The sequence below is a fragment of the Phascolarctos cinereus genome, unplaced genomic scaffold (genome assembly GCF_003287225.1).
Source record: "Phascolarctos cinereus isolate Bilbo 61053 unplaced genomic scaffold, phaCin_HiC Scaffold_726;HRSCAF=1367, whole genome shotgun sequence".
Lineage (NCBI taxonomy): Eukaryota > Metazoa > Chordata > Mammalia > Diprotodontia > Phascolarctidae > Phascolarctos > Phascolarctos cinereus.
Genome location: NW_027556098.1, coordinates 401,442,420 through 401,460,992, shown reverse-complemented (window position 1 = coordinate 401,460,992; position 18,573 = coordinate 401,442,420). Strand labels below are relative to the sequence as shown.

General features: G+C 45.6%; 1 protein-coding gene across 1 annotated transcript; it reads left to right on the top strand.

The window, feature by feature from the left end:
- Positions 1–372: 372 nt before the first annotated feature.
- Positions 373–1,511, top strand: LOC110198224 (uncharacterized). Its single transcript, XM_078146695.1, is given in 4 exon segments — positions 373–402; positions 405–965; positions 967–1,204; positions 1,207–1,511. Coding segments are annotated over 4 exon segments (1,134 nt in total).
- Positions 1,512–18,573: the final 17,062 nt, after the last annotated feature.

Sequence of the window (18,573 nt, the reverse complement as noted above, 5' to 3'; positions counted from 1 at the left end):
AGTCAGACATGGGATTTGAACCTAGATTTTCCCAACTCCAAATCCAGTACTCTACCCACCATATCCCACTGCCATTTCTGGGGACACACATAGTCCCAGAAATGAAGGTTGAAGGGAAGGGGTATGAAAGAGTTTGAAGGAAGAAGAGTCAGTGGTGAAAGTACCCTCTCCAACTGGAAACCATCAGCCCAGTATTTTTAAGGAGTCCAAAGAAATAATAGTCTTTCTGCTTGTGACCACCCTCCAAAACACGTGGCTTCTGGAATGTCTACTTTTGTGGAGGTGGGATTCTAGAATGCTGAGAACTAGGCTTTCCGTTACACTTCCTCATCACACATTCATGGCTCTCCAGCTTCCCATCCAGTGGGGATTATGGTCTCTGAAATAGCTAAGATTCCATCCGCGCCATCCTTGACAATGGATCAGGGCTGTGTAAAGTAGGCATATCAGGGGAGCAGACGCCCCGATTCATCCAGGCTACAGTCTTAGGCTATCCCCAAAGTATCATTCACATGAAAGAAACTGAGCAGAAGGCATGTTATGTTGGACAAGAAGCCCAGGATAAGAGAAGCATCCTCACATTGAGATATCCAATGCAACATGGCATTGTCACCTCCTGGGATGATATGGAGAAGATCTGGAAGCATCTGTACAAGCACGGTCTCAGAGAGGCCCCCGAGCAGAGACCAGTGCTCCTAACTGAAGCACTTCTGAATCCTCCAGAGAACCGAGCCAAGATAGGGGAAATTTTCTTTGAGACATTCCAAGTGCCAGCCCTCTATGTGGCCCTCCAAGGTCTCATGGCACTGTATGCCACGGGGAAAAGCACAGGAATTGTTCTCGATTGTGGGGATGGAGTAACCGGAGTCATCCCTATCTACAAGGACCACTGCCTATTCCAAAGCATAGCCAGGTCTGATTTTGCAGGGAAGGATGTCACCCACTACCTGGCCAGGTTACTCTTGGGGGAGAGGTATTCACCTGGTAAACACAGGCAACAACGACATTGTAAGTGACATCAAAGACAGGCTGTGCTACGTCATACCTGACCCCCAGGAGTGGAAGAAAAAGACAACCATAGACTGCCCCATGTATAATTACATCCTTCCTGATGGTCATTCCATGCAAATTGGGGAGGAGCTGTTCCAAGTACCAGAGTCTCTCTTTCACCCCTCGAAGGCAGGCTCCTCAGCTCCTGGGATTCACAATTAGTTCTCAAAAGTGTAATGAAAAGCAGCCACCACTTCCAGAAGGACCTTCTAAAGAATCTGATCCTGTCTGGAGGCTCTACCCTGTGCCCAGGGCTGAAGAGGAGGCTCTGGAGGGAGCTGGAGTCCTTCCTGAAAGGATCCCTGAGTGTCAACATCACAGCCCCTAGTGACCGTCTCTTGTCTGTGTGGATTGGCACTTCTGTCATCACGAGCCTGTCCACCTTTCAGCAGATGTGGGTCTCCAGGGCAGCCTACCACGAGGTTGGCCCCACTGTAATTCAGAAGAAATGCTTTTGGTGAGGCCAGCATCCCTGGTCTACAAACAATATCCAAAGGATACAAAAAATGCAGACACCTCCAACCAAAGAGCTGTAGTGTATGGATGATCTTGAGAATGCTTCTTTTAGAGAGGAGTTGGTTGGCATGATCCTAGGAATAGATCCTGAGGTTGTAAGTCTGAGACTGAGGTCTCCCTGAGTCCTGTGGCCAGGCTATTAATTACCCTGTTGGTTGTTGAGAGCTTCCTCATCTAAGGAAAGGAGCTTATTTGGGCTCTGGACTCCAACAACATGCTTTCAAGAGATAGGCTGCAACCCCCACTCTCATCTGGGACAAAGAAGTGTTCTGAGAGCTGGCTTCCTTGTGCCCAGTCACCCAAAGCACACCAAACTATTTGAGATTAGGGCCCAGGTTGTCTGTGACCCCATAGTATAGGGTCCTTACCATGTAGCACCTTTCAGGCAGCAGGCTCAATATATATAAGATGGATGAATAATGAATGAATGAATGAATGAATGAATGAATGAATGAACAAATGAATGAATGACAGAAAGTGACAGAGCAGCCATTCTTTTTTCTGCAATCACACTTTGTCTTAGTATGTCTGAGATGCAGTGGGGCATACTGTTTAAAGCGTTATCCTCCCTAAAGATCTGGGTTTAAGTCCTGCCTTTGTCCCATATTGGCCACATGACCCTGAGTGTATACTCCAAGAAACACGCAAACTTTATCAGTTGGCTAGAAGATGCCAACCTACATTGGTAGAGGGGAATTTCCTTACCTACCCCAGGGAAATCACAGCCTAGTTCTATTGCTTCATCATAAGAGGCAGTTAGAGCACCAAGCCTGGAGTTAGGAAGACCTGAATCCAAATCCTCAGATACTTCCTAGCTGTATGACCCATATCAAGTCACTTCACTGCTACCTGCCTCAGTTTCCTCATCTGTATAATGGGGATAACAACAGCACCTCCCTCCAAGTGTTGTTGTGAGGATAAAACAAAATGATTGTAAAAAGCAGATAGCACAATGCCTGGCACATAGGAAGCACTTTATAAGTATTATAACTATTATTATTGTTGCAGCAAAGTCTATGCATCCATTTAAGTAAAAATATCAATAAATGTTTGGTGAAAGAATGGAGGAATTAATGAATGAATGAAAGCCCTAGAGAAGGAAATAAAGAAACCTGCACTTAAATCTAAGATGCAATCCAATCCAAGTCTATTTGAAAACCTCCTGTGTACTTGGCATGATACCAGACACTGGAGATACAAAGATAGTACTATTTATTAATAATAATAACTAACATTAATGTACGCCTTTTAAGGTCTGCAAAGCATTTTACATACAAGGTGTCCCAAAAGTCTTAGTGCATCACAAACATTAATAGCTCACTTTATCCATGCGCCGCGTCTGTGAAGTATATGCAAATATCATCTGTACTTTGAAAATGAGGAAATTGAAGTGCAGAGATATTAAGTAATTTGCTTAGAGGAACACAGCTGGCAAGTGTCTGAGATAGGATTCTAACTCTGATTTTCTGAACTCCAAGGAATCTATCCATTACATTATCAGTCTCTTCCCCCAAAGGGTCATATGTTTTACTGGGAGGCTGCAGAATATGGAAATAGATAAGCATCTATAAGATTCTTTGAGGAGAAAGGAAAAAGCATTAATAATGTGGGGAGGGGGAAGACCAGAAAGACTCTTCTATAGGAGATGGTATGTGAGCTGAGGCTGTGAGGCAGCTAGAGATTCTAAGAGACCTAGGTGAGGGGGAAGAAAAAGTGAATGGAAGGCCTGGAGGACAGATGGACTAGGTGAAGTTCCTGGAGGTGGGAGATCATAGGATCATAGATAAAGTGCAATGCTCAGGGAGCATCGAGCAGGTCAATTTGGCTCAAATTCAGAGTGTGTGAATGGCAGTCATGTACAACACACTTTAAAAAGTAGCCTGAAAGCCAGCTTGTGAAGAGCCTTAAATGCCAACCTAAGAAGCCTGTGTTTTAGAGGCAATAGGGAGCCATTGACAGCTGTTGAACAGCAGAGTGACATAGCTACACGTGTGCTCCAATAATCTTATCTAGGCAGTTATATAGAAGTTAGATTGAATAAGAGAGAGTCTGGATGCCAGAAGTCTATTTGGGAGACTATAGAAACTGGGAATAAAGGCTCAAATTAAAAAGGCAGCCTTTCAAGTGGAAAGATAGGAAATGGATGGGAGAGACATTTTGAAGGTAGAATCAACAAGACTTGGAAAAGTAACTGTAGATGTGGGGCAGGGGTGGGGGGGAGGAGTTGGGAAAGAGAACAGTCAGAAGACCAGGATGACCTCATGGTTACAAAACTGAATGCCTGGGAGGACAACAGTGCTCTCAACCAAAATCAGGAAGTTTGGAGGAAGGATGAGTTTTGTGGGTGAAGATGATGCGTTCTGTTTTGGACATGCTAAAAAAAAATGGGAAATATTTCATGACTCCCCACCCCTTCCCTTGCTGTGTGACCTTGGGTAAGTTATCTCCCCTCTAAGAGTGCTATCAGCTGCCCAATCTGTACATTGGAATATTTTCCATTCTACCTAAATCATGGGGAAGAAATGTCTGTCAAAGATAACTCTGAGCACTTCAAAGGAAAAGCATGAATAGTGTTTTGTTTCAAAAGTTGTGCCTCATCCTACTCTACTTTAAAATGGGTATAATGGTTCTGAGCAATGTCCAAGGTATAGGAGGGAAAGGACAGGAAAACAGCCATATTCTAGAATTCATCATAATTAAGCTATTCATTTGACTTGGAGAAGCAGTGATGATCTGGGTGGGAACCTGCAGCTGGGAAAGGGTGGAGGGGAGGAGAGAATAATATGCGGCTTTTCAGTATTGTTTCCCTGATTCTCAGACAAAAACACGAGCCTCACTGCTGTTCTACAGCTGAGGGAAAAGGGGAAAAGAGAGAGACAGACAGAGAGGCAGAGACAGGGAGACCCTGGAGAGATGAAAAGTCAGAGGCAGACAGAGGGGCAAAAAGACCAAAGGAGACAGACATTTTATGGAAAGAGGGAGAAGGGCAAGACAGACAGATAGAGAGAAAGAGACAGATAAAAAAAAAGGAGGGAGAGAGAGACAGTGAGGAAGGAGCCATAGATTCTACAGCTAAGGGAAGAGAGGGAAAGAGAAAGTGGGGGAGAGAGAAACACAAATAGAGGGAGATTTTTTAAGCTGAAGAAAGAGACAGAGAAAGAAAAGAAGGAGGAGGAGAGAGGAGGGGAGGGGAGGGGAGAGGAAGAGAGATTCTATGGGGATGGGAGTGACAGGCAGAGAGGAGTCAATGGGCAAGGGAAGAGGTAGAGGGTAGCACTCAGGCATTTTATACCCAAGAATAATGGGGATCACAACAGACAAGAAGGGGGGATGCAGGCATGTTCCTCCCTTTGGGCACAGGGGTTGAAGATGCAGACAGAAAAGACAAATGCCCTGGCCAGCCTCCAAGACTCGCTACTAGTCTTGCCCAGTTGGAGGCAGCTTCCTTGCTATCCCCTTCCCCCTCCCCCAGCCAATCTTGTTCCTGCTGCCTGAAGCACACTGCCCAGTAGAAGCCATTGGCAATCCCTGGTGTCTTCCCTCTCCACCAGCCCTGGGAGAGGCTGTTCTGTTCCCACAAGCCATCCCCAACAGGGAGTGGGGCACACAGACAGCCCTCTAAAGGGAAGCAGATTCATCTAGTATTGACTGAGCGACTGAGGGCTGGGGGAAGGGAGTGGTAGTGTAGGGGAGCAGCACATTCTGTCTCTTGGAAAGAGATCCCAGAATCTAATCTCTCTTTTCCCAAATGTGGGAGGTGGGAGCTGTGGGTAGGGTCAGACAGGAGGATCCATCCATCCCCAGGCGTCCCCAAGCCTTGTCTGCCTCACAAGGTCCCCTGAAGTCTAGTACCCAAATCCTGAAAGGGAGCCACAGCTGGCTGGATGTTTTCTACCGAGGAAGGAGCCTTCCAGTAAAGTCCCAATGAGTTCTTTCTGATGCCCACGCTAGGAAGTCTTCCCCAGAAGCATCCAGATATTCACCACCAGAAGGGGAGAACAGAGCTGGACCAAAGGCTCCACTGGAACATGAATCCTCTTCATTCTCACTCAAGCAACCTCAAATTAATCAGTTTCGCAAGTCTTCTCCATTCTACTCCAACGCATGGCCCACACCTGTCCCCTTCTCGTTATAGCCACCACTCAATGAAAGCCCTCAGTACTTCTCCCCTGGACCATTGCTGCAGATTCCTAAGTAGGCACACTTCCAGCCTCACCTCTCTCCAACTCAATCCACACAGCAGCCAAACTAACCTTTCTAAAGCATGGGTCTGACCATGTCAATACCCCAAAACTCTCTATTGCCTCGAGAACACAGTATGAATTTCTCCATGTGGCATTAAAACCCTTCACAGAGTGTCTCCAAATTGACTTTCCAGGTTTATTGAATATTACTCCCTCTCATACATTCTGCGCTGCCTGCTTGCTACATTGTATCCAGGATTCTATAATCTCCCGCCTCTGTGCCTTTGGCCAGGCTGTGCCCCATGCTTGCAATACATTCTCTCCTCATCTCCGCCTCTTCAAACCCATAACTTCACCTATAGGAAGGCTTTCCTGAAACTCCTGGTTATCAGGGGCCTCTCTCTACTCTTTAAATTATCCTGTACAAGGATATTTTGTATCTAACCTGTACTGAAGGCCAGGTTTGGTTTTCTCCTTCTCTTGGAATCTCCAGGGTCTGCCCAGCATGATGACCTACATGTGATAGGTGCTTAATAAATGCTTTTTAGGTCAGATTGGACTTGATCCTGGCCCTGGAAATCAGGAGACTGGTTCCAGTCCTGGCTTTGCCACTAGTGCATTCTGTGACTTTCAATTAATCATTTCCTCTCTTCGAGGAGAAGTTTACTGTTTGTTCATCTATAAAATGAGGGGGTTGGATTTAAAGATCACTATAGGTCTTCTCAGTTCTTATATTACAAGATCCATGACCTGGAATCCTGGAGGCAGAGCAGGCCATCAGGACAAGGAATGGTCTTGGAAGCCAGAGGACCTGACTTCAAGTCACTCTCCCTCAGCCTCAGTTTACTTCTCTGTAGAATGGGATGACTGAACCAGTGATTTCTGAGGTCTCTTCACCATTCAGACCTTCATAGGCTAGAAGTCTTCATCTTCTTCATGTAGTCTCTTAAATGTGGCCCCCAGAACTTGTAACCTTGGGGAAGTCACTCCCTTCTCTGGGCTTCTGTCTCCTTAGCTATAAAATGAGCAAGTGGACTTAATTGGCCCATGACGTCTCTTCCCACTACAGACCTAAGATCCTATGTTTCTATTACTTAAATTCTGGCTCTCATACTTAATATTATGTGACCTTGGACAAGTCACATTCTCTATGAGCCTGACTTTCTTTATTTGGTAAAAGTGAGGATAATAATAACTGCCAAGCCTACTTTGGATTGGGTTGTTGTGGTCTGAGCCACTGGACACTGGGCCCAGTGATCGGATCACCTATATGTGGGCCAGGCCAACCTAGGGGGAGGGGCATCCAAAGTTTATTCAGATAAGGGAACAGAAGAAGGTGCAAAGAAGATGCTCCCATAGCCCTGGTGAGAATATCTGCTAGGGATGGTAAGTCAGAAGTGGCTTCATTTATCCCCATAGTACAGGAGGACAGCCTTCCAGCCCCAGACATGTAGTCTTTGGAGAATCTAGGCTCCCTGGGGAAGCAAGTGTGGGTCCTAAGCCCACCAGAGGAACTGTTATGAAACCTGATTCAGAGGCCTGAAATCCTATTTCTTTTCCTGCATGGTACCTTTTAGCAGAGCGCTGGAAATTGGTAAACAAGTGAGGTACAACTGCAGACAGTTTAAATATTTTACAGCTCACTGACTTCCATATGAGAGGGGATTTACATCTCTTAAGTGTTTAGACTCTGCTTCTATAATCCAATGCAGAGAAAATCTAAAAGCAAAGGGAAGAAGGAGATTGAGTGAAAGAGGCGGGGGGGGGGAAGAGAGAGAGAAGAGAGAGAGAGAGAGAGAGAGAGAGAGAGAGAGAGAGAGAGTGAGAGAGAGAGATGGAGAGAGAGGAAGAGGGAGAGAGAAAGAAGAGACATAGAGAAAGAGATAGGAGAAAGGGTGAGGGGATAGGGAGAGAGAAAAAGAGAAACAGAGAGAGGGAGAGAGAGAAAGAGAAAGGGAGAGACAGAGAGAAAGAGGGGAGAGGGAAAGGAAGAGAGAGGGGAAAAGACATAGAGAGAGGTAGAGGGTGGAAAGGCAGACAGAGAGAGACAGAGAGGGAGAGAGAGAAAGAAGGAAAGACAGAGAAAGAGAGATGGGAGGGGGAAGAAGGAGAGAGAAAAAACAGAGAGAGAGAGAGAGAGAGAGAGAGAGAGAGAGAGAGAGAGAGAGAGAGAGATGACCTGAACCAGCACAGGATAAGACTGCTAGAGAAACTAAAAATGCAGGCCCCCATCCTGCTCCATCAGAATTAGGGAGTCCTTGAGGACAAAACAAAGTCTCCCTCCTCTTCCTCCAGAGGAAGCTCAATTCAATTCATCCTCAAAAGTGGGAGTCAAGAATCTCTTTGACAAGAAGTCTATGGGGTCCTTTAAGTGTCCTCAGAACTTCTACCTTCCCATAAGGCAATATTAAATTATTTATGAATCCCAGGTATAAAGGCCATCAACTGTGTTTTATAGATGAGGAAATTGAGGCTAATAGAGGCTATAGAATTTGCCCAAGGTCACCCAGGTCAGTAAGTGTCTGAGGCAGGATTTGAACCCTGGTCTTGTGGGCTCTCGATCCAATGCCTTATATACTACTACAACCTTTATCTCATGACACATGGACAGGGCTATTCTTGTTAGTGCTAGAAGATAAAATGAGACCCGCATAGAGGAAAGAGGCACATTGTGGGGTGGAGAGGGAAACAGAACGTTAAATCTTAACATCGAGCTAAACCTTAACAATAAGTATTGGGCAGAACCCCTAGCACCGTCTATGTCAGCCTCATGTCCGGAGTAAGAATCTTCTCCAGAGGCTCCTGACTCCGGTGGGGCACCCAGTCTCCACTTGAACACCTCCAGCGACAAGGAGCCATGGTGAGCTGTTGACCAGCTGAAAGTATCTGCTTAAGCAGAGGATTAAAAAAAACAATAAGTGGGGAAAGAGACCTATCTGGACCACTAGTGACCAGTCTGATGTCTCCTCAGAGGGGCAGGTGGAGCATCTTACAGGGTGAACTGTCATCTGCCATTTTGTTTTTTTAGGATTGGGCTGAAAAAGCATCTTTTTGTCGCTTTCATTAAGGGTGGAGTATGAAAGGGAATCACATGTAATGCTCTTCAAGCATTCTGGATTAATGAGGCTGAATGAATTAAGTTCCTCTGTATTCTCCTGAATCCAGAAATGGTGGGATGCAAACAAAGGGAGTTAGCTTCACCCAAAGATAATGTTAGAAAAGGGACTACAGACTACTTAAAACATAGAAAGAGTCCAGCTCTATGTTCGGTTCACAGGCAAGAGGTGCGTTTAACAACTAACCCTCCGAAAAGCAGGACACACTTTTAAGTTTAATGTGCCTTAGAATTTTCTCCATCACTTTCTAAAATCTAGACAGGAAAGTAAATTAATTTATTAATTAAAAATGAATGAATGTATGATTAGATGGAGGAAGGAAGAAGAAAAAGAAAGGAAGGAAGGAAGGAAGGAAGGAAGGAAGGAAGGAAGGAAGGAAGGAAGGAAGGAAGGAAGGAAGGAAGTCCTGATATATTGTTTGGTGATTTCCAAGATATAAATTTTCGCAATGAACATTTAACAATCAGATTTCAAAAGCACACCCAACCACTGATGAATCAGTCAACAAACATTTATTAAGCATTTGCTATATGCCTTTTCAACAAAACTGAAATGTTCTCTGCCCTCAAGGAGTTTATATTCTAATGAGGAAGACAATACATACTTAAATATCTACTGTAAGAATGAGGGGTCAAGGATGATCCTAAGGGTGGATGGAAGGATGATGATGCCGTCATAGTTTAGAGGAGGAGAGAGCTAGGGGGCATCATGGTGTACAGAGTCCTTAGCCTGGAGTCAGGTAGACCTGAGTGAAAATTTGACCTCAGAAACTCACTTAGCTGGGTAACCCTGGGCAAGTCACTTAACCACACTATCTGCCTCAGTTTCCTCATCTGTAAAATGGGGACAATTCCTGTAGAACCTGCTTTGCAGGGGTGTTGTGAGGCTCAGACAAGATAATGGCTGTTAGATGCTTTGCCAACTATAATGAGCTACATAATATTATTAACATTATTTGGTCTCTCTTACTTATTATCTATTGACCTTGGGTATGCAAGTGAAGCTTTCTGGGCCTTGGCTTCCTCATTTATAAAATTAAGAGGTTGACCTCAGAAGATCCTTCAGTTCTGACGTCTTACATGCCTCTGGCTGGGTCCCCAAGGCCCTCAGAAGTACAGTAGGACTGCTGCTGGCCAGCAGAGGACACTGTAAGCAGAGACTCTTTCATCAAGATTGGAAGCAGGAAGTCAGTTTTAATTCTCTCCCCCACCCCCATGTAGGTTTTTGGTGGCCGGGAGAAGGGATCTAGGAGGCCATCTAGTCCACCCCACCTCCTCATATTTATAGCAGGAGGGGAAACTGAGGAACAGAAACAGAAATGACTTATCCAAAGACACACAAGGAATAAATGACTGAGCTGGAGTTTGGAGTGCATATCTAGCACCCTCTCCACACTACCATGATGGAAATAGAAGCAGGGTGGTTGTTTCCAGGTCCTAAGAGATAGCCCCCAGCCCTGCCAGTGGAAGATCAAACCAGTTCAGAGGAAGGAAACACCGAGACTGTCAGAGAAACAGCCGTGGTTTGGGAGCCAGACGACCCAGCTTGGGATTCCAGCTCTACCAACACTAGCTGTGTGACCAACCCTGGATAAATCAAGTCTCCTCTCCATGACTCAGTTTCCTCTATGTGGAGTTTGGATTGGATCCCTAGAAGTTTTCTCCGATTCTAGGTCCCCTAAATCTACAACTACTGGATTGGGGCTAAAGTGATTAAAAATTTCAATTAAAAAATAATAAGCCTAGCCCGCCAGCCCAGAGCTGCCGCCCACTGAGATGCCCAGGTAGCTCCACCATGGCAGAGGCCAGGAGCTGGTTGTTCCGGGCTGGCACTAGGCAGTATATGCAAACATCACAACCCACCCCCAGTGGGTCCCCTCCCTCTCATTTGCTTTCCAATCCCAACTGGCTTTCCCCATTCTTCTAAATGTCAAACAAGTCATCATTGGAAGGCCCCCATTTTCTATTAATCTAAATGTTTTATCAACCCTGTGTATGTGGCAATGTCAGACAGGGACAATGCCTCCTGATTAAGGGGAACAATGCTCGTATTGTTGCTCCCCGATTTTGGCTCCCAGCTCCGGAGAAATGGAAGCCGACGGTCTCCCCTGTTATCACGTACACAATAAAAAGGGCTGGGCCCACATCATACACCCACAAGTACATAATAATTTTCTCCCATTATTCAAATATCCTGTTTCCCTCTCCCTCCCCCCCCAACCCTGGCTTCTCAGCCCCAGCAAAGCAGGGGGGCTTCTAGAGAGGAGGAGTCCCACAGCCATCCCTCAGCGTGCTATGGCTCCCAGTGGAGAGGCGGCCTCTGAAAGGGGAGGCCAGAGAGGCAGAGGATGAGAGGAGGCTTCTGACGCTGAAGGACACACTGTTCACCCACTGGACACCGGGCTAGGTGGGTGATGAGCGAAGCTACAGCCTTCCACCGTGCAAGAGCAATCTTTGAAGGATAAGTAAAGACTGGCTTGCCTCAGTTTCCTTATTTGCTCACTGGGGATGATTGACCTTCCAGTTCTAAATCTATGAATCTAGTCTGACCTTCTCATTTTACAAAGGAGGAAACTGAGGCCCAGAAAGGAAAAGAGGCCTGCCCAAGGTCATGAAAATAATAAGTAATAAAAAAAAAAAGGCAACCTCTAATACAAGTGGCTAATTGGTGTAGCAGATAGAGCACTAGGCCAAGAGTCAGGTAGACCTGAGTTCAAATCTGACTTCTGACCCTGATTAGCTGTGGGACTTTGAGTAAGTCTTTTAGCTTCAGTTTCATCATCTGTAAAATGGGGATAATAATAGCCCCTACCACCCGGTGCTGGGATCAGCCAGGGATCAGTCAAATGAGATAATTGTACTTAGGACAGGGCCTGGCAAATATTAAGTGCCATACAAATGTTAGTCACCATCATCATTATCATTATTACTAGGTGGGTAGAGAATAAGCATTTATTAAGCACCTACTATGTGCCAGTACTGTACAAAGTACTGTAGGATAATGAGCACCTACCTCCCAGGGCTGTTGTGAAGATCAGAGATAATAATTGTAAAGTCCAGCGCCTGGCACATTATAAGCACTAGATAAGTGTTAGTGACTATTATCATTATCGTTATTAGTACTTCCCAGGTTCACAAAGCACAGTGAGCTAGTTACTCTAGGCTTTATTGCTGTTTTACAGATGAGCAAACTGAGGCACACTTCTCAGCGTGGTCTTCCTGACTCCAAGCCCTGGTCTTCATGCTATGCCAGGCTGCTCCCAGAATTCTCTCCAGGTTGTTAGACTTTATATGTGGTTGTCTTTCCTTTCACTCCACCACGCTGACCCTCCTCTCTACTGACCTTCTGACCCTGAGGCTCAAACTGACCCCCAGGGGAGACAGCCGAGACCATGGTTGCCCGGAGAAAGAGATGAAATGTAGAGGAATGGGGTGGAGAGGAGGGAGCGTCCTGTGCCTCTGTAATTCAGCCTGCAGTCTGGCCTATCCAACTGTGGTCAGAGTTGGCCAGGCCCTGAATCCCCAGTGGGCTCCCCCAGGGCTCCTCTCTGACTCAGTGACCCCACCCGAGGCCCACACACACCACACTGAGTGAGGGGCTGCCATTCACAAGCGCAGCTCCAGCAGTGCCTACCTGATGAGGCCGGGCCCCCTTCCAGAAGGTGGTATGGATTGTTTAGAAGGGAAGAGGCCCCGCTTCACTCCCAGGAAAGGGAGGATTGCCCAGTTTCAATAGCCTACTTTCCCCTAGACTGTAAGCAGACACCTCACAGTTATGCAACCTCAGGGTCTGTGAAGATGAACTGGGTCCCAGCCAGCGAAAACAAGAGCCGTTTCTGACTCTAATGTGTAAAATATTCATATTCAGTTAAGGAGGGGGAGCCATTATTAAAACTTCCATAAAGGAAAATGTGTGTCCCGGGTTCCAGACCCAGCTCTGATGGAGGGACAGCAGCAGGCCCATGGCGGCCTCGCCTCGGGGCTCAGCGGCAGGCAGCCGAGCCCTGGACCCGGGGGTGCTGTCCATACCTACTGATGGTATTGGGGTCTCCTAGCCCCCACTCCCACCCCACCCACAATCCTCAGGATGAATTCAGCACATTTTCTATTCAAGCTCAATGTGTGTGTGTGTTTATGTGACAGAATTACACAGCAACAGAGATGGAGAAAAATGAAGCCAAAGAAAGCAAAAGCTAGGACTGGCCAGTGAATCTTGCACTGGGTCAGCTCTGCTCATTTAGGGGCAGAGGTCTCAGGGTAGCCCAGTGGAATTGGCAGGGGAGGGCCTGGGTGGGAATCTTGGCTCTGCCACCTGCTACCTGTGTGACCTTGGGGAAAGTTATTTGCCTTTTCTGGGCCTCCGTTTCCCCATCTGTAAAAGGAGGAGGTTGAGCTGCATGAACTTAAAGAATTAGCTCTGAAATCTCAGATTTTGTGACTCTATATCTCTCCTGCCATCAGGGCCTCCTGATACCTGAAAATTCCCCATTCCTAGGATCCTGGTGAGGGCAGGGAGTTCAACAGAAGAACTTTAGATTTGGGGACAGAGGATCTGAGTTGACATCCTGTATCTGATACTATCCATCTACCTATCCATACATCTATCCTTCCATCTATCTTTTTTCCATCCATCATCTGTTTCTGTAAATCTATCTATCTATCTATCTATCTATCTATCTATCTATCTATCTATCTATCTATCTATCTGTCTGTCTGTCTCTCTATCTATCGCTCTAATTTATTATATATTCATCTATCTATCCATCTATCTATTCTGCCTCTGTATGTCTATCTACTATCTATCCATCTAAATGTCTCTCCCTATAATCTATTCTACTTATCCATTGCTCATCTGGTCTATTTGTCTATTTATCTACCTATCTATCCAACTATCTAGTCTAGCTCTTTCCATATGTCTACCTACCTATCTACCCAGCTTTCTATCTCTCTCTATCATCTGTCTGTCTGTCTGTCTATATGACCTTGCAGCAGTAAGTCACTTCACCTCTCCATCTGTGAAATAGAGGGGGCTGGTGGGACTAGGTAACCTCTAAATCAGTGATCTTGCAATCCCAAACAACCACTAAGCACTTACTATGTGATGGACTTACTATGTTTAAAATGGTCCCTGCCCTCAAGGAGTTTAGTGTAGTCTAGTTCTGCTGTTTATTGGCTATGTCCGCTAGGACAATTCAGATCTCCTGCCTAGGTCTAACTGTAAAACAAGTGGGTCAGACTCAATGATCTATAAGGTTCCAATCCAGTCCATTGATTCTATGATTGACTCCTTTCTCGGCCAAGCTACTAATAGGTCGCTGAGCCAAAGGGGAGCTCCAGAGCATTAACTCTGACTGAGAAGGGCAGGCCTCAAGGTTAACATTGCTGACCTGCTTCTGTGGGTAAGGTTGTTGCATTCCTGGGGAGGGGAACAAGGCCAGTGGAGAAGAGAGCGGGCCAGAGGTCTCCCACTGAGTGTTCTAAATGAGGGGGACAAAAATTGATGAAGATAGATGAGGAAAAGAAAGACAAACTCCGTCCAGGCCAAACCACATGGGATATGCTTCTACTACAGCAAATAGAGTTTATAAAGTATAACCCATAAATCTTATCCCAAGGATCATAAATCAAAGACTTTGAGAAAGACCTTAAAATCCATTCTCCACCTCCCACAGGCTGGAGATTTCAACAGAAAAATGTGTGAGCCAATCAAAGTCATATTACCCAAGCCTTTGACGACAATAGTGAGCCATTGCATATGTCTACCACTAGGGATGATTGGCGAAATGTTGGAAAAGGTCAATCACTTTTTGGTGTTAAAAACTCATGACGATGATGAGGATGGCTAGCATTTATATAATGCTTTAAAGTTTGCAAAACACCTTGTATGTGTTATCTCATTTGACCTCATAACTCTGTTAGGTGGGTGGTATTATCATCACCCTTTATGGGTGAGGAAAATGAGACCCAGAGATGTTAATCGACTTAACCAGGGGGTCACACAGCTAGTAAAGGTCTGAGGCAGTTTTTAAGCTTGGGCCTATAGTGGTCCCAGTCCATTCTACCCACCACACATCCTAGGTAGTGACCCTCATCGCAAGCAATCAATTAACTCTAATTCAGTAAGCATTTACTAAGCTCGTCCTATGTGCCAGGCACTGTATTAGTCCATGGGGAAAAAAAAGGTGGGGGGAACAATACCTTCCCTCAAGGAATTTACACTGTCTTGGGGGGGGTAGGGACAGGATATAAACATGTGTATTGATAAGTACATACAAAGTAACATAAATTAACTGAGAGAGAAAGAGAACACTGACATCTGGGGAACATCGGGAAAAGCCTTGAGGAGGTGATGGTACTTGAACCAGGCTTTGAAGGAAGCCTGGGATTCTACTGGTCCAGAGCATTCTCAACCTTTACTATGTTATAGAGAGCTCTGGTCAATCCCAGGTAAAGTCCAGACTCCCCCTTCTCAGAATCATGGTTTTTAATATTTATGATAAACTATATAGAATTATATAAAGGAAACCAATTACATTGAAACACATGCATGTGCAGGTATGTATGTATGATATATATTTGACATTATTTATAATATCAAATCCAGAGACAGACAGATAGATAGATAGATAGATAGAAAGATAGAAACATATGTGTGTGTATATGGTGTATGTATACATGTTATCAAGTCCAGAGACCATAGGTAAGTTCCTGTCTTAGACAGAGAGAAGGGAGGGCATTCTAGGCTTCAAATTTAAGATTCGAGACCTCCCCTGACCCCTCCCACCCCACATAGGGAGTGGGGGTGGGAGGAAATGGGAATGGACTTAGGGACTGTAGGACTCAGTAACTGAAGGCTCTCCCTATTAGAGGCTGGCGCTGTTTTTGTCTGTGCCATCCCAGACAGATTTTTCTGTGAAGGAACTCTAGATCTCAGGAAACAGATGGCTTGGGTTGATCCTTCTTCACATGATGATACCCAAAGAAGAGTCCGTGTTGGTTACCCTTGTTTTCCAGTAGGTACTGTCAGAGGGAAAGGAGCATCCTGAGTAGTCTGAGAAAGAATGTTTTCATTTGACTTTGCAAATGAGTCTTACCGGCCCCACAATCAATCAATCAATTAATCACCAAATATTTATTAAGTATCCATGATGTGCCAGGCATTCTTTGAGGAGCTATGGATGAAAAGCCAAAAACAGATAAAGAATTTTACAAGGGCCTGCTATGTGCTTAGCTGGGCATTACAAGTATTAACAAACAAGACAGTCCCTCCCTTAGTGAAGTTATTTCTAATGGAGAGTACAGCATATAAATGGGACCTGGAAAAAGTGGTTGTGGAGGAGTAGAAGTCCCAAAAGTGAATAGAGGTGTGAGAGATGACTGTATTAAAAGGGCCCAGCTGTGCTTTACCTCACTTTCCTTCTATTCTTCCCCTCCTCTCACTCCTTCTCCTCTTCTTCCTTCTCCTTTTTCTCTTCCTCCTCCTCCTTCTCCTCTTCTCCTCCTCTCCCTCTTTTCTTCTTCTTCCTTTTCCTTCTCTTCCTTTCTCCCCCTCCCCCTTTCTCTTTTCTTCTTCCTCCTCCTCCTCCTCCTCCTTCTCTTCTTCTTCCATCACTACCACCACCACCACCACCACCACTTTCCTATCCTTGAGAACTCTCTGCCGTGAGGCTCTACTCTTCTAATTGAAGACTGCCTTTCCAAGACAAAAATGAAATCATTCCTGCCCTCAAGCTGCTTTCCAGAAATCTGCCACATTAATGCAGTGACCAGAATGCTGACCTGTCTGATCCTCACTTTTCTCATCTGTAAAGACTAGGGTCGGGTGGGGTGGGGGGAATTCAATTCCCTAAAATACCTTCCAGTTCTAAGTGGGAAAAATAATCCAGCATGCCAGAATTCCCCTACTCTCACACAGCCAAGTCCTTGGGTCACAGTTTTCTAAATTCCCAACAACCTCCTCCCTCAGGTTCCAGGATAATCCATTTCCTCCTGTGGGTTGCTTCCCTGGCCCCATATATGCAGTATTTTTTTTTCAAGAGCTATTATCAACTAATTGAACTGGTTTGATGATACTTTCAGGAAATATCAGGACACTATAGACTCTCTATCTCACCCCATTCCAACAGAGACTGATTTGGGGCAAGAGGCAAGGGTAAGAAGATAAATGAAGAGCCAATCAGATGGTACCCAGCAGCTTCTTGGCTGCTCCAGGTGAGGCACTAGAGTGGAAAGTTCATGGGGTGGGGGAGAAGAGGAAGGGAGGTGGAGAGGAGGAGAGCTCCCCCTCCCCCCCAGAGTCAGATGAAGGTCTTCCTTATATCTTCAGCATTTTTGAAGCCACTAATGAGCCTATTAGGGCTGAGGGCCTGGCTGGGCCTGACAGCCAGGGCCTGTTCACCCGTCTCAAAGATCAAAGTCCAAACCCTATCTGATGGGACGCTGGATGTGTAGGTGGCAAGGAACTTTCTTGCCATCTGTGCCCCTGGGGCCCTTAGCCACTAAGAATATGAACTCTAGACTCCTCGGGCATCCCCTTTACCAGAAAACTTGGGTACACAGTAGGGGGGACCCTCAGGTCCTGGACTAGAGCTGGAAAGAACCTCAAAGGTCATGTAGTTCAACCCCTTTATTTTACAGAAGAGGAAACTGAGGCATGAGGAAATGAAATGACTTGCTTCAAGGTCTCTCATAGGGTGGTTTTTGAACCTAGGCCCTCTGACTCATGAGTCAGTGTTCTTTCTTATGAACATAGACCTCTGGGTCTATGAAAAGGACACCATCTGGTCCTTAATAAGAGACATGAGGAAACTGAGGCCTGGAGAAAGGAAATTACCCAGGATCATTCAATAAATAAACACTTGTTAAGTGCCTACTGTATACCAGGCATCATCCTAGACACTGGAGATAGAAGTACAAATAAGGAAACAGCCTTTGCTCACAAGGGGCTTACATAATGGGAAAAATGATAACACAAAGAAATACATGCAGCATAGATATAGTTAATAAATATAAATAAATTCAAAGCAGTTAAATATAAAGTAGTTTGGGAAGGAAGGAACTAGCAGTTGGGGGATCAAGAAAGGCTTCATACATCTACTGATATCTGCGGCACCTGGGGCAAATCTCTTTTGAGGTCCCTGCCAGCTCTAAATCCAAGGACCTGTGAAAAGTAGCAGTGCTAGAATTCAAACCCAGCTCCTCTGATTCAATTTGAGTGTCTTTTCCCTACAGTGAGCTCTATTCTGTTCAGCTAGGAGGCTGGACTAGGGGTCCTCTGAAGTCCCTGAACTCACTCTCTCTCTCTCTCTCTCTCTCTCTCTCTCTCTCTCTCTCTCTCTCTCTCTCAATCAAACTGGAAGTCCATGACCATTCTGGGGGTACCATGACTGTATATGCTGACACATCTCTCCCCGACAAACCCTTTCCCCATCTGTCTCATGCTTGGCCATGTAGTTTTATTTTTCAAATGGGTGGGATGGAAATGTGCTGAATGACACAGCGTAGAACCAGAGTCAGCAAAACTGGGAAGGCAGAGTGAGGTGCAGGAGAGGGGAGGGTGGGCTCTGTCTGCAGCCTCCAGGAATACTTGGATATTTGCACACACACACACACACACACACACACACACACACTCACACATCCCTTTCTCCCCCACCCCCACCGTCTCCCAATTCTACTCTAAATAATCTTCACCCACATCTTTCTGGA